The 17,155-nt window shown below is 39.1% G+C and overlaps 1 protein-coding gene across 1 annotated transcript in view; it reads right to left on the bottom strand.

Annotated features, from left to right (window-relative positions):
- EFHC1 (EF-hand domain containing 1) overlaps positions 1-16,724 on the bottom strand; it is an 89,104-nt gene extending 72,380 nt beyond the window's left edge. Inside the window, exons 1-2 of the mRNA XM_069070590.1 lie at positions 16,561-16,724; positions 11,558-11,779 (exon numbers count right to left, since the gene is read on the bottom strand). Coding sequence (XP_068926691.1) covers positions 11,558-11,779; positions 16,561-16,623 — 285 coding nt within the window. The 5' untranslated portion in view covers positions 16,624-16,724. The remainder of the gene's footprint in view (positions 1-11,557; positions 11,780-16,560) is intronic.
- Between the last annotated feature and the right edge of the window lie 431 nt (positions 16,725-17,155).

The raw sequence follows: 17,155 nt of genomic DNA, 5'->3' as shown, positions 1-17,155 counted from the left end.
TTTTGGATTCACCCTAGATTTGCCCAAATTTTACTGAATGTTTATATTTACTAATCTCTATCTCAATCTGTTTTGCTTTCAAGTTGCTCTCTCAGCGAAATTGCTTAATTGAGTACATATGGTTCTTGTGGCAAATGCAGGTATGTCCCTGTCAAAATCCTATATAATATAAACTTTACAGAATCTGGGGAAAGGAATCCACACTTCCTTTCTGCCTCATTCTCTCCTACTAAACAATAAATTTTGTTCTAAAACTACAGCAGATTTGGAGGTTTCATTTGTGAACACTCCCAATACACATAGGTGTGGCAACTCCATTCCTTCCAGAACTCACTTGTCCTCTCAATATCACTGAACCATCTAAGGGACGTTGCCCCAAAGCTTTGTTCCCTAGATGATGAGGCCATGTTTAGAGGACATTATCTACTCTACTCTTCCAGAATCCAGAAACTATTACATATAAAAGGAAAATTTTAACTAACAATGTAAATTGTAGCAACTGTATCAACTTCATAACAAATAAATATGAAAGGATAATATTATAAACTATTTTGTCCAACTATGTCCCAATAAAACCAACAATTTAAATGAAATTAATGAATATTTACAACACTATAAATGCCCAGATTAACAGAACAAGAAATAGAGGAGGTAACCCTCTTTAAGAAGAAACTGAACATGCCATAAATGAACTTAGAGAGAAAAAGATCAGACGGATTGACAAATTAATTCTATCAAACATTCAAAGAACAATTAATTCCAATATAAATCATCTATAAAAATAGTCAAACATTTATTAAGTGGGCCTATTATGTGCCAAGATCCTACCAAATTCCTTCTATGACAAAGATAGGGGTTCAGATACATAAACCTGGTAGAATGGAAACAGAAAATGAAAGCCAGAGACTAATATCCCTAATAAACACAGAAGCAAAAATTTTAAATAAAATATTAGCAAAGTGACCAAAACAACATGCAATAAGTATTATATACTATAACTAAGTTGGAGTCATACCTGGAATGCAGGGTTGGCTGAATATTGGTATAACTATAAACTTAATAAGCCATATTAAAAACAAAATGGGCAAAAATCATTATTAAAAGAAATGTCGTTCAATTATTTTTCAGTTGTGTCTGACTCTTTCTGATCCTGAGGACCTTGAGGCTGCACGTTCCCCACCCCAGCGAGGTTGTAACTTAAACCTGCATGGGCATCACTTTCTTTATCTATAAGTGGGTTGGATTAGATGACCTCTGAGGTCATCTTCCAGCTCTAGGTCTATGATTCTATGAATTAAAGATAAACTTTCAGTAAACAGTTAAAAGTCTCAGTAAACAAGGGGTCTAGCACTATGCCTTTGGAGGTCAGTCCTTTGAACCATATCTCTTTACTCCTCCAGATTCCAGTAACTATTACACATAAAAGGAAAGTTTTAACTAACAATGTAAATTGTAGCAACTGTCTATCAACAATAGACTAATATTAATCATAGTTGTTTGGGCTGGAAAAAAAAAGGATCATAACTCTAGGCTTCATATGTTATGCTTATTTTATGTTAGTGTACATTGACCTCCCTTTCTGATATTTCCCTACATTGCTCCATCAGTTGAAAACCTCTCCTCTAGCCTAAATAACTGTGTAAAAATGCTCCATTATTTTAAATAAGTAACACAGTCCACTTGACAGAGTTTTAATTTACAAGAGTTACAATTCATTCTTATAAATTATGGATATTATGAAAGCCATGATCAAAGTAAGAACCTAGAAATCATCCTCCAGGAAGTTCTCAAAGAAAACTGTCCTGATGTTTTAGAACCAGAGGGTAAAACAGAGGTTGAAAGAATCCACCGATCACCTCCTGAAAAAGATCCCAAAAAGAAAACTCCTAGGAATATTATAGCCAGGTTCCAGAATTCCCAGATTAAGGAGAGAATATTACAAGCAGCCAGGAAGAAACAATTTGAATATTGTGGAAACACAATCAGGATAACCCAGGATCTGGCAGCTTCTACACTGAGGGATCAAAGGGCTTGGAATATGATATTCTGGAGGTCAAAGAAGCTGGGATTAAAACCAAGAGTCACCTACCCAGCAAAACTGAATATCATGTTTCAGGGGAAAATATGGTCATTCAATGGAATAGAGGACTTTCAAGCATTCATGATGAAAAAACCAGAGCTGAATAGAAAATTTGACATTCAGATACAAGAAGCAAGAGAAGCATGGGAAGGTAAACAGGGAAAAGAAATCATAAGGAACTTGCCAAAGTTGAACTATTAACATTCCTACATGGAAAAACAATAATTGTAACTGATGAAACTTTTCTCAGTATGAAAATAGTTGAAGGGAATAGAAATATATATATATATATATATATATATATATATATATATGTCTATATATGTCTATATATGAGGGTATATGGGCATATGAATACATATGTGAATGTGTATATATGTTTACAGGTATACATAGATAGAGGGCACAAGACCAATTTAACAGGAAGAGATGATACGTAACAGGTGAAATTAAGAGGTGAGAGAGGAACATAATAAGAGGAGATGGGGAGAGACAGAATGGGGTAAACTATCTCATATAGAAGAGGCAAGGGAAAGTGGTTACAATGGAGGGGAAGAATAGGAAGGCAAAAGGGAATGGGTCAACCTTATTCTCATTGAATTTGGCTTGGGGAGAGAATGAAATACACACTAATCAGGGTATCTCACCCTACAGGAGAGTAGGGGGAAAGGGGATGAGAGGGGGGATGATGGAAGGGAGGGCAGGCTTATGGGGGAGGGAAGTTGGAAGCACTGACTTTTGAAAAGGGATGGGATCAAAGTAGGGAATAGAACAAGTGGGAGGTGGGATAGGAGGGAGGGAAATATAGTCAGACTTTTACAATATATCTACTATGTTATTGTTTTGCATTAGCTACACATGTACAACCTATAGTGAACTGCTTATCTTCCCAGTAAGGGTGGGTGACAAGGGAAGAAGGGAATGAATCTGGAATTCAAAGTTTTAAAATCAAAGGTATATATATATACACATACACACATGTATGTATGTATGTATACTATTATTAACACTATTTTACATGTAATTGGGAAATAAGATATACAGGCACTGGGGCATAGAGATCCACCATGTCCTATTGGAAAAGTTAAAAGGGGTATGGAAGAAAATATGGGAGAGAGCAGATTGGAGGAGGGGATATCCTGTGGGACTACTATTTTGGGGTGGTGGGTAGGGGAAAAACAGGGAGAAAATTTGAAACTCAAAATCTGGCAGAAATGAATGATGTAAATCAGAAGTTAATAAAGCATTTGAGAAATGGAAAAAAAATAAATTATGGATATTGGAATCTGGAGAGATCAGTTAATGCTGAACTTGCTCAATCTGAGGGCATGGTCAACTCCCCATTTGAGTCTCTTCCCTGAAGTAAGAAATGTCTCTGGAAATGAAAAATGACAACAGTGACTTTATCATATAGGCCCTTTTTCATATTATCTGCTGCAGATTACATGCTATTTTTTTAGAATTTTTTCCTCCATTCTACTTTTACAAATAATAAGGACATTAAAAATGCAACTTCAAGGATATCACAGAATCAGTTTAAATTCATTTCAACCTTCAGGGGTGAGGAAACTAATGACCTCAAGGCTGCAAGTTGGTGATGGGGATACAAAACCCAACATGAAACAGTATCTGCCCTCAGGGAGCTTACATTCTACCAGGAGAAATAATAGGTAAACATATTTAATCTATATAAAATAATTATAAGGTAGGGGGTAGGACTATTTTAGGAGGTAATGCTTTAATTGACCTCTAAAGCAAACCAGGGATTGATTCTAAGAGGTAGAGGTGAGGAAGGAGACAAACTCTGCAAAGACATAGAGATAGAAATAGAATATCATGCACAGGAAACAGTAAGAATGGTTTTGTTTGAATGGAAATACCATATAATAATAGATTGAGGCCAAGTTGTAAAGAGCTCTGAATGCTCAACAAAGTTATTTGTTGATGCTAGAGAGAATAAGAAAGCCCCTGGAGTTTACTGAGTAGGTGAATGACATGGTTAGACTTGTAGTTTAGGAATATGACTTTGGCAGAGAAATAGAGGATAAAATGGAGACTTGAATGCTCTGGCAATAGTCCAGGCAAGAAGTGATGAGGACCTGAATGGAGATCAGTCATGTAACTGGAGAGAAGTGGAGGTATGTGTAGGAGCAGACTCATTTCAGTTTAGTTTTAGTGTTACTGCTTTCTAACTCTTTCAATTTTGAACTAAATGTGTTAAAGTCAGTAGTCATCAACAGGAGAAAAAAAAATCAGTTAATTAGAATACCCCATTTCCCCACCTTTTCTGAATCAAAAGGAATTTTCTAACAAGTAAGCTCTGAGATATTTCACCTATTTAAGCAACACCACCTTTGTAATTCACTTCATAATGTCTGGGTTGTAATTTCCATGACCCTTTTTATTATGTACACAAGGATATGTTTGCTTCTTAGAATTCTGTAAGTGCAGTGTTATCCTTCCTCACTCTGGAGAATATAAATGAATTTATATCGCTTGCTAGAAAACATACACACATTTATACATAGCTATATTAATAATTAAGGTCTTTCTCTCCTTATTAGGATCTTTGTGTACTGGAACTTAATCCCTCCCCTTGCCACAACTTTCCCTTTCCCACAGAATATGAATAGCATTCTTATGTAGAATCCTAAAGGGAAAAAAAGGCAAAAAGCATCTCCACCAGAGGCTGTTTATATTTTCATCTGAGGACAATCCAAGGCCACCTTACTGGCATGGCAAGGTGATTTAAAATTGTCTACTATCCTGTTTTGCTTTCCCCCAGCTGAGATTTCATTTCCCCAATTATAACTTCCCAGATATATATCTATCTGAATCCAAGTGGTCTATAAAACCTGGAACTATAGATAAGCTGACTCTAGATAGCATAGTGAATGGAACCCTCAACTTAGGAGCCAGGAAGGCTGTCTCAGACACTAACTAGCTGTATGGTCCTAGAAAAGCCACAAAAGTCACGTAATCTCTCAGTCTCAGTTTCCTCATCTATAAAATGGAGATGATAATAGCACCCACCTTACAAGATTGTTGCAAAAAAAAAAATCAAATGAGATAATATCTTTAAAGCATTTTGCAAACCTTAAAGTGCTACATAAACGCAAGCTATTATTATTATAAAAATCTTCCTTATCCCCCCTTGTTAGTCAATGTTGAGTTGAGAAATATTCTGGTCATATTCTCATGCCCCTCAACCAATAACTTTACTCCATGATTTCAAATTGTAGAACTGGAAGTAGAAGCAATAGAAAACATTTTACTTCCTGCCAAGTACCATACTTGAACCTCTCAAAAGGAAAGGACATTCCTGATACATAACAGACAAGACTTCTAAACAAAAAGGGAAAGCTGGGAAGTCATTTTTGAGGGAGCTATCTCACCATCTCCCCCCATATATGCACACACCCCTGACATGGATTTGGAGGAAAACAGTACCACCACCCTCCTCATTTCCAGCTGGCTGTAAAGAATAGCCTCCAATAAGTTTCTTTTTGGTCATGTAAGTCTTATCCATGGACTCTCTCTCTCTCTCCAGTGCAGACACCGGATAATCAGTCATTTGGAGATGAACTCCCCACCAAATGTAGGTCTAACAGTGGGCTTCATAGGAAATACAGTGTTTAAAAGAGACAGGATTCCCTTCCCAACTCAGGAAGTGACAAAGATCTATGGCAGGGTGTGGAATAGACTCCAGGAAGCCTTCCCTAGCCCATCTTAATTCTACTCCTTCCCCTCTGTTAAATATTATTTCCCATTGAGAAAAATTTTCTTATTATACTATTAACTAATTTTATATACAGGACCCAAAGATCCTCTTTTTGCTTGCTCATTCAAAGCCTAGTCTCTCAAGGACATGTCTTTTTTTTTTTTTTTTTTGCCTTTTGGAGGGCAATTGGGATTAAGTAACTTGCCCAAGGTTACACGGATAGTTTTTTTTGTGTGGGTGTTAAGTGTCTGAAGTTGCAACCGAACTCGACTCTGGAGCTGGTGCTTTACTCACTGAGCCACCTAGCCACCCCTCTCAAGAACATTTCTAATCTAGGCCAAATATTCACTCCACCCAGACCATCTTTTCTAGGCAGAATATTTACTGTAACCCCACTATTGTTCACCTTCACTAGGACTGGGTGAAGAATAGATTTTTTTGTATAGATTTCTGGGTGCAGTATGATCTGGGAGTCATTGATCACATGATCAAAGTCAGGTCTCCCAGCCCCTTATTAGAAAAAGACCACCTCTCATTATAATATTCATTCTCTCATTAACTGTTAACCAGAGTTGATTTTCACCTGTCAGGGACACACCCTTTTCCAAATGCATTTAAACATTCAACAGTCTCCACTTGGGGTCTTTTTTTTTTTTTTTACAAGAGAGACCACATACCTCAATTTATTGATTATTTGCTAGCCTACTTAACAATTGATTATTAATTATCTAGAAACCGTCTCTCAGGTTTATCATTCACTGCACTATTTATCCTGTACATAGCTAGCTTCATACATATTTGTTTGCATACTGTCTCCCCTATTAGACTGTATTAGCAAGCACTCTAGCACACCCAGGATGGCCTGCTAAGCAGCAGGTTCTTTGATATGCTTTTTTTTTGGAGGGCAATTGGGGTTAAGTGACTTGCCCAAGGTCACACAGCTAGTTTTTGTATTAAGTGTCTGAGGCCGCATTTGAACTCAGGTCCTCCTGACTGCAGGGCCGGTGCTCTATTCAATTCACCACCTAGCCACCCTTCTTTTATCTGCTTTTTTAAAAGAAAGACAGCTTCAAAGGGGTTAACAATCTTACTTTAATTAAACACATATAAGTCATTCACTAGTTCAGGGTAAGGGTCAGCACCCTGAACATGGACTTTAATTAACAGACAGATAAGTACAGATAAGCAGACCAAGAAAGAATCCAATAGACAGGGCTACAACTGTCTAAACAGTGATAGATACCTAATTACCAGACTAGGGAGCACCAACATCTGGGTTCAGGCACAGTCAGGGGGCTCCTTAATAACAGCTACCAGAGTCTCGTCTGACCAAATCACAAAGCAACATCCTTCCCTTGAGTAAGCCCCAAGTAAACTACCGACCTCCCAGTATACATAGTTTTCAACTAATAGGCTCAGAGCCAGAAGGCATCACAGCCTACATGATTCAGCACAGCTGTGAAGTCCCAGGGTTCAAAGGAGATTGATCCTTCAGATGTTTACAATTTAGCATGAGCCTGGGAAACTGAACTCTAGAAAGAAAAACAACAAAAATCCTACCTTGCTTTTGCTTACAGCACCTTGAAGGCAGGAACTGTCTTTTGCTTCTTTTTGTATACTTAGCACAGCCCCTGGCACATAGTAGGCACTTAATAAATATTGATTGATTGACTTGGCAAGTTATGTCAGCTTGGGAAATTGGAACTGGGCAGTGAGAATAAGCAGGAGTTAAAAAGGAGCTAGCTGCAAAATGGTCCAGTGTCTACCTTGGGGTTTCACGAGCCAAGAGATGACAGAGAGAGGACACAACTGAGGGGACAACTGAGAGGAAACTGTCTTTAAGAACAATGGAAAAGAGGAAAAAGATTTACATCCCCAACTTTTTTTCTTTGTGCCTGGTATGGTCACAGGTGATATAATAATACATTTTCTTGCTGCTGCACGTTTAACTGCTACATTTTCTTGATTAATTATCAGAGGGATACCTCAATTTAATCAGCTAGGAGTTTCATCTGGCTGGGGGAAGCTTAGGAGAGCTATAGTTTATTAATTTTTTTAAATTAATAATTTGTACCTTTGCACACACTCCTCAAAGGGGCAAAACAAAACTTGATTCAGCAACTTTCTTCTGTTTCTGGTCGGAGGGAGTCATTGTTTGGAGCCAAAGCAGGTGCCTGCTAAGCAGTCTCTACCTCCATGCTAGAGAAGGAAGGGACAGAAAAGCAGCAGCCAAATGGAAAGCTCCAGTACAAAGCCAAGTCCCATGCCTGAGGGCCGCAGCACAAATGTGGTCTGGGAGAATCAGTTCTGCCCCCTTCTGTTGGGGAGGGAGGCATGGTTCAAGAAGTCCTCCTCAGACAAACTTTATCCTCTATAGCAACACTTTGTGACTGCAGAGGAATTAACGGGATAGAAAACAAACAAACAGATTAAGTCTCCTTATTTTGAAATTCCTCAAACTCATACAAAAATTTTTTATTTCAACTGCTGCCATAAGTGGCCCAAATTTACCTAATACTTTTTTTCTCTGTTTACATACCTCCCTGTTTTTTATTAGTTCATCTGAAAAGATATATTAGCAATACTCTGGTTTATAATATGCATGTGTGCCTGAAACTACACATTTTTATTGGACAACTCAGGTAACATGCTAGAAATCATGGCCAATGTGTAAACCAGCAGGTAAGAAACAGATTGCAGAAATAGATTAATTACATATTTAGTAATTAGATTTCCCAGTAAAAAGTGATTTCCTTCTCTGCTTCCCTACGAGGAAGAGAGTTCAAGTTTCTATGTTTCTACCACAAACTGTTCACAGTGAAAGTAGCTATTTTATGAAAAAAAATCCCTTGCTTTTTTATTTTTTATTAATTAGTTAGAATGGCATTCGTTTTCAGAGAGAAACACAAAACTCTGAACTTGGTTCTCTGCAGGAAGTAAAGGGGAAAATGAGCATCAGCTATTTCATTTTTTTTAATGTGACATTTAGTTGGCATGCAAGGTGGCATTACAGAATTATGATAATCTGGGAGGAGATGCATTTTATTTTTGATGTAGAGCTTCTGGATATCTTTTTGCTTGTGAAGTTTGGTATTCTCCTATCACATAACACAACTTAAAAGATCCCACTTTTATTTTGCTCAACTTTCATTTTTGTGGGCTAAGTTTGAGAATATGAAGCAGTGACAGGAAATTGTTTCACCTACTAAGAAGAAAAAAAGTGTCTGAACCTGGTAGTTACTTTTCTAGCTGTATCAACAGCTAAGAAATAATATCCAAAACACAACCAATTCACATTGACACTAAGTGGACTTAAGTCAGAGCAATGCAAATGTCAAGTAAATTTTAGTTTACAAAATTTTTTTTCACAATTACCTAAGCCATAAAACCAAATGTCAAGTGTGTTTAACAGCCTTTTCTATCTCAAGACTCATAGCTAATGCCTCCAGAATGCAAATTCTTGGCAATTTTGAAATTATAATGCACAAAACAAATCTGAAAACAAAACAAAAAACCAAATATGCTACACATAATGTCTATTGTCCCTTGAAGATCTGAAAGCTGGGCAAGATGAAATATATTTGTAAATTTAAAACTTTACAGAAAGTCAGAGATAGACTTGATAGATTTAGTACATTTGCTATCACTGAGAGATCAATTAGGTAATTCATTTATCCAGGATATAAACCATCAACTCTATCACTTGCAGACTAAATTCCATGGGACCATAAATGGCTGGCCAGGAGGCCAAAAACTTGGTGGGATGAGCCAAAGGCCCAGTTTGGAAAGAAATGGTAATGTCAACAGTAGCTCTTCAGTTCTGGAATGAAATGGAATTATCCATCATATTGAGCAAAGAGGTTTGGTGAACTGAATGGATGGTGTAAGTCAAACAGTGACAAATTAAATATGGTACTGATGGGGTGATGGGACTTGGACCCCTAAAGGCCCTGAATTTTCCCATATATTTCAGCAGCACATATCTCAGGAGCCTCTGCCCAAGGCACTTGGTCTATTCCAGCCCACCTAGATCATATAATTAGCTTACCTGTCATTACTTTCGCCATCATACTTGGCCCACACCAAACTACTGACATACACAGATTACTCTTTAATTCCACCTAGATCATCTAATTGGTTTACTTGATATTCCTTTCACTCTAGCACCTGGCTCACCCCAGACTATTTAGCACTTCTTAATCCCATCCAGATCCTTTCACTGTCTCTTCGTATATAAGTATCAATCTCACCTCCATTAAGTTGCAGGTTCTCTAGGAACCCTACCCACTTCTATTGGAGTTACCATAAACCTTGTTATTTGACTAGAAGACTGAGTGAGTGAATTCATTCCAGGAGCACACCACCCTGTATTCTGATATTTTGGGGTTCCCAGCAACCGCAAACTGTATCAGTACCCCAAGAAGACATTTGAAAAACAAAAGAAAAAACCCAATACAAATAAAAAGGTTCAAGTACAGAGTCAAATGAATGCTACTAATTCATGTACTAAAAAAAAAAATCAACTAAAAAGTAATCCAAAAGGCACTAAAACATGTGTGTGGGAGAACCTCTAATATAAAAGTATTACTCAGACTGTAAAGCAACTGAAATAGCAAGATTGGCTGGTGAAAGAAAATAGGCTTGCACAGTGGGAAAAGCAGTAATGAGATGAAGTATCAATAGATACAAAGAATATACAGGCTGCATGGCAAAGGCATGGAGAAAAATGAAAAACAAGAGAAAAGACCCTACACAGTTTGCTCTTTAGTTGTTCGGTCTTCAGTGTTTCTTGTAGAACTAAAAACATATTCCGAGACACGAGACGGGAGGAAACAGTCACCTGAGTATATGGACTTACTGTTTTCATTCTTATCGTTATGGGATCCTCTGAGATCATAGATCTTTTGCTACTACAGCATACTTTTCAAAAGAAGCAACACATAGCAAATAAGCATAATTAGAGTTCTACCCCCTACTCCCCACCTCCCGATTTCAGAATTAATCCACCTTGTCTTTAAATTATATCCTGAAATTATTATGAGTTCTCTAGGGAATTTCTTTCATTTATTTACCAAAATCTACTTCCTTACTAAAGAAAGCCTCTTTCAACTCAGAGCTCAGCTGTCTAAGAGCTAAAGCATTGAAAAAATGTTCTCCTTGGCATGTTCTATGAAACCTGGTTTATTGTTAACTCCTCTGCAAAGAGTTGGTTCATCATGAAAACAAAGGAGCTCATACAATCTGAGAGAAACGATTATTAATAACTAGTGATTTGGGGAGATTCAAAAGTTCTCTTTTCAAGGCTCAGCCAGGGAAGGACAGGACTGATGATAGCACATAAGATTAACATTCTCCTCAATCTAGGAATTGCTACCCCACCCAACTTCATAAGAAATTTAATCTAAGGTGAAACTCCCAGTCCATTGTGTTCTGCTCCGGTTTGGGTGGGGTATATAAATTCTGTAATTAGATTTCCCAAAGCTGGGCAATTTAGAAGTAAACAACACAATCCAGGTTACTTCATTAGAATAGGTTCGCATCTCATTGTATATTCATTGTCTCTCATTGTTGACCAATCACAGTTGATTACTACTATCAGGAACACCCACGATTCCAAGGGCATATAAACTGTGAGCCTATGGCTATGACTGGTTGTTCGAATTCAAGAGTATTACTGACCCTTTTATTAATAAAATGATTAATTATCCAGGAACTGTCTCTCCAACTTTTTAAATGTTATAAATTCCAAATCATACCTTTTTGTCAAAGGCCACATGTGCAGGAATGAAGTCAGGAGGTGGAACCTGCTTGGGTTCTTCATAGGTGACTGTAGGTCTCTTATTGGCCAACTCATCCACATCAGCTTGAGACAGCTGGTTTGCATAGAGACGACCTCCACCAATCCCCACTGTTGGATTTCGAGAGTAGGCATAGCCATTCCTGTAACCCATTGTCTGGCTTCGGTGAAAGGCAGATTTCTGAGGAAGGAAATGGAATCATTAAGAACACTACAATATGTGCATTTGTAATATATTACTGGAGAACCCATTATTATAAAAACAATTTTTATTCCTTGTTTTTAAACATCATTAAACTTCCATGGAGAAAGTAAACACAATTAAAAGATGATCACATTTTGGGTGAAGTATTAAATTGCTTGTCTAGGCTGATAAACAGTGAGGTAGTAATTGAGTTGAAAATAAGACTTATAAAGTCCTGATCTTTAATTTACAACTAGATCATCTTTGGAAATAGAGCAAAAAAAGTGTTTTATAAGCTAAGATTGTGACCATTTTATCTCACAATTAATAATCTTTTAGTGGCATCTGTCAGCAGCAAAATTCAGTAACCTGAAATACTAGTTCTGAGAAATCTATTTTAATCTTTAGTTAAAACTTTTTCCTTGCTCACAGTCTAATCTCTTTGAATCCTAGCCTAACTTCTTTCAAGACTGAGGTATACAGCAGCTAGGTAGCACAACAGATGGGAGTGCTTAGAGTCAGGAAGACCCAAGCTCAAATTTGACTCTGCCTCAGTTTCGTAGGCTATAAAATAGGGATAAGAATAGCACCTACCTCACAGGATTGTTTTAAGCATCAAATGAGATATTTGCAAAACAGTATAGTGCCTGGCACTTAGTAAATGAGGAAATACTTGTTTCCTCCTGCTTCTTTATTTAAATGACTGCACTGCACTACATGTCCTCTCTTATAAGAACTGGAGAGTATGCAGTATTAATCCATACTTACTATTAAAACTCCTTACACAGGTCACTTTCAATAAGTACTGCCCCTGATTCACAATACATTGATAAGAATGTGATTTCATTGTTACAAGGATGAAGAAATCCTCTCTATCAAAGAAGGATGGCATCTTCTCTGCAATATATATAGTCTTAAGAGTGTTGCCTAGGGGGGCGGCCAGGTAGCACAGCAAGTAAGAGCACCGGCTCCAGTGTTGGGAGGACCTGGAGATCGAATCCCGGGCTCAGACACTTAGCACCCACCCAGAAACACCTGGCCGTGTAACCTTGAGCAAGTTACTTAACCCCAATTGCTTAGGGGCGGCCAGGTGGCTCAGCGAGTAAGAGCACTGGCTCCAGTGTCGGGATGACCTGGATCAAATCCGGGCTCAGATACTCAGCACCACACCCAGAAATAACTGGCCGTGTAACCTTGAGCAAGTTACTTAACCCCAATTGCTAAAAAAAAAAAAAAAAAAAGAGTGTTGCCTAGAGCAGTGATATCAAATTCAAACAGGAAAAAAACCAAACCCCATAGGCTACATACTGACTTAAAAAACCACAAATTAATATATTTATATTGTATTTTTATTTATTCTGTTAAATATTTCCCAATTATATTTTAATTTGGTTCCAGCCATAAAAAGGAGTTTTGCAAACTCCTTACAACCGAAGCTTTGAGTTTGATACCTCTGGTCTAGTACTAAGAGAGTAAATGACATACTCATCAATATGTATTAGAGGCAGAAATTGAAACAAATCTCCCCAACTCTGAGGTTAGCTCTCTAACCACTCTATCATGCCACCTCATAATATATGACATGGGAAATACCCTACATTGGGTGCTACTTCCCTAACGGACAGATCAAATAAGATAATATGTGTATTTTGCAAATCTTAAAGCACTATATAAATGGTAGTGGAGATGGTGGTGGTAGTAGTAGTAGTAGTAGTAATAGTTGTAGTATACATATTTTTGTTTTCTTCTATCCCTCAGGACAAATTAGCATCCATTGCTTCAAATTGCTTTCTCCTTTTTGGTTAAGAGGCTTCACTAATTTGTAATATGAAGCATCTCTGAATCTTTGTGCAGGACTAGGACAATCCTAGAAAAATGGCCTTTCAAGAGAAAAGCATACTCATTCATCACCTTGTCCTCCCTTTCATAAAAACTTTTGCATACATTTCCACCCAAGGCCCACAATACTGCAAATAGGACCTCACGTTACTTCCACTCACTGCATCTTCATTGGTACCACTTAAATTACTGGTTTGGGTACATAGTGCTCACAGTTCATTCTGCTTGGGTGACAGCAATGAATATACCAGAAGGCCATTGCCTGATAAGTCACTCAAATTGCCCACCTCTAAGAACAGGCTCACATACAAAAAAATTTTGACTCATTACCAAGGTATTAACACACCATCTCCAGTAAATTTCCTAGCATCATTTTCAAATTGCAGAAAACTCAAACTTGCATCTAATTCTTAAGGTCAAAGATGATGAACACATGCAAGGACTTAACAATTGCCCTATAATCAAGATGAAAAAGGGGAGGGAATCCCAGAATCTTTATTCCCTCACCAAATCTGACATCTAAATTACAACATTGTCTTCTCCAGAGAAATACATTGGCATTTCGTCCCACTGAATTCAAAGCATTTCATGCATTTGGAACACAAAACTAAATGTAAAATATGTGCATCTCTGGCTGATTCTGTGGCAATCTGCTGGCTAAATGACAGAAGAGACCTTCCAGGAAACAAAAACTCACCCATTAGCTTGGTTAAGCAAAACTGTAAGGTTAGAAAGTCCTGCTCCTTAATTTACAATTAGATCATCTATAGGGAGATCAGATTCTATGAGGCAGTTTGGTCTGATCAAAGATGGAGTTGGTATCTTGACTGGGTAGGAGAAGGGTCACACTGGCAAATGGGGAGGGATAGCTTATAAGGAAGAAGGGAAAATAAAGTGCAAAGAGTATATGAAATGTTGATGAAGAAGATTTTAAAGTTAGCAGACAGCCAGTCAGTAAGTTAATCTTCATCTGAGTGATTCTTTTTTTCCCCTTTCTTTTCCAGTTTTGCTTGACCAAGTCAATTGGTGAGCTTTGTTTCCTGGGAGGTCTCTTTTGCCTGTAAGCAAGTTATAGATGGATGGGGTTGGGAGAAGAGAACTAGAGTTAGTATGATGGAATGAGGCTGGCAGTCTGAAGCAAGAGGCATAATGACTCACATTTTCTATGATGCTTAAAGATTTACAAAGTGTGTGTCTACAACAACCTGTGAGGAAAGTGCTATGTGTATTAATCACCTCATTTTACAGATGAAAACACTAATGGAGGCTAGCAGGAAAGACTTGGAAAGGGGACTTAGGTGGAGTGGGGACTTGGAGAGGAAGGATCAGCATAAAAACAAATAGCTACCATTCCTAATATGGGTTTACTACCTACTTCCCTCAAAACAACCTGTTGAGGCAGGTACAACAATTAATCCCAGAGTACCTACCTCATGGTTAGCATATGAGGACATTCAACCTGAAGAAAAGAAAATTTAGCATCCTACCTAAGATAGAGAGCTGTTTTCAAGTACTTGAAGGTCTATCACCTGAAAGAGACATTATATATTTTTTTCTACTTAGTCCTACAGGGCAGAAGTAGGAGAAATGAAGAAAGTAGTAGAGAAACAGATTTAGTCTTGATATAAGGAAAAACTTCCTAACAACTAGACCTATTCAAAAATAGAATGGGCTGCCTCAGGATTAATGGGTCCCCTCTCACTGCAGGTCTTCAAGTGGAGGCTGGATGCCCGAAGATGCCATAGAGGACATTCCTTAGTTTAGACATAGGGTGCACTTCCATATCCTAGATTGTGTGATCCCCATTTTACACATGAGAACTGAAGCTCAGATGGGTTAAGGGATATCATTAAGTGGCATTGTTAAAAAGGATGGGAAGCAGGATTTAAATCCAGATCACTCCAGAGACCAGCTTGTGTTCTTTATACTGCATCACTGGTAGGGAGAACAGGCAAGGACTGCAGATGATGCTAAGAGGAGAGGTAGAGGATTTCAGAGGCAGAGTGGAAGGAATAGAGAAGGACATGGAGGAAGAGAGCTAGAGGAATAGGCTAGGAATGGGGGGAAAGGAAGCAATAGTGCTGGGGTAGGGGTTAAGTCTGGGATGGGGAAGAATGGAGGTTGAGGAGAAAGATTAAGGTGGAGGCTTTGGAAGGCTATGGGATAGGCTCGAATGAGAATTTATATAAATCCCTTTACAAAATGTTATGTGTATTTCAATTATTAGTGTTAAGGGATGGGGGAATGAATACAGGAAAGAGAGATGAAGCTAAGAATAGGGATGGGGTTGGGTGAAAGAATGAGTTGAAAGGGGAATGCAATAGAGAAAGGGTTGTTGCTGGGAGAAGGGACAGGAATGAAGGGGAGAACTATGGCTGGGGGCCTTAAAGAAGATAGGAGAGTAAAAGGCAATGGGCAGGAAAAGGGGCTGGGATGGAAGGGGGAAGGGCTGAAATGGAAGGAGAAGGAATGGGAGATGGATCTGGAGAAGGGATGGGAGTGGGTAGAGAGGGCTGAGGCTGGGGGCAGGCCTGGGAGAAAGGATGAGTGGTGAGGGATGGGCTGGAAGTGAAAGAAGAAGATAGGGCTGAGAGAAGGTGGAAAAAAGTGGTGATGAGAGCTGTATCTGGTTGTGGAAGGATAAGATTGATTAGGGGAGAGAGGTCTACAGCTAGACGTGGGAAAGGAGCAGGGATGGGTGGGATCTGGGGCTGGGAGCAGGAAAACATCTGGAGGGATGCACCTTGGGTAGGGGGAGGTGGAGCTGGAAGAAGGATAACGTCGGCAGCTGAAGGTGTAAGGTGGAGCTGGAGGCTGGGCTGGAGCGGTAGAGGGGGTGGGGTATGGGAGGCAAAGAATAGGGACTGGGCCCAGCCGGGGTGCTGGCTGCCCTTAGGGCAGGTGGGGAGTGGGCTTGCCGAGGCCAAGCTGATCCTCACCGTGAGATCGCTGAAGGAGAAGCCCGGCAGGAAGGGCAGTCCATGCACCTTATTGGACATCATCTCCACAGTGGCTGCCGCCTGGGAGGCCCAGCTTCTGTCTATCCCGTTGCCCTGGCGACTGGAACTCGCACGAGGGCTGCGCAACCATGGCAACGCCAAACATTCGCAGGGCACTGAACAGGGGGAGTCAGTAGCAGACCGAACGCGGAATGACGTATCTGCGCCTGCGTGTTCCGGTGGCGGTTTCCTCCTAGCCCACTTAGGAGCTTCTTGAATGAGCCACCCGCAGTGTGACAGTGTTTTCTGGGGCCGGACGCTCCCTACCAGTGGCCTACGTAGTGATGGCACGGTGGGGTGCTGAGGGCTGGCCTTCCATACGGAAAAATGACAGTAGAGGAGTTGGCATCCCTTTTTTAAAAATTTTCATTGTGAACTTAATAAGCTCTAAAACAAAGTACACAAAGAAGAAAAAAGAATTGTATGTGAAACTATGAACTTTTTTTTTTTTTGCTTTTCTGGAGGGGGAAGGCAGGGCAATTGGGGTTAAGTGACTTGCCCAAGGTCACACGGCTAGTAAGTGTTAAGTGTCTGA

The sequence above is a fragment of the Petaurus breviceps genome, unplaced genomic scaffold (genome assembly GCF_028583685.1).
Source record: "Petaurus breviceps papuanus isolate PSGF00001 unplaced genomic scaffold, PetGlider_PUasm1.0 90822, whole genome shotgun sequence".
Lineage (NCBI taxonomy): Eukaryota > Metazoa > Chordata > Mammalia > Diprotodontia > Petauridae > Petaurus > Petaurus breviceps.
This window is presented reverse-complemented; position numbering and strand designations above follow the sequence as displayed.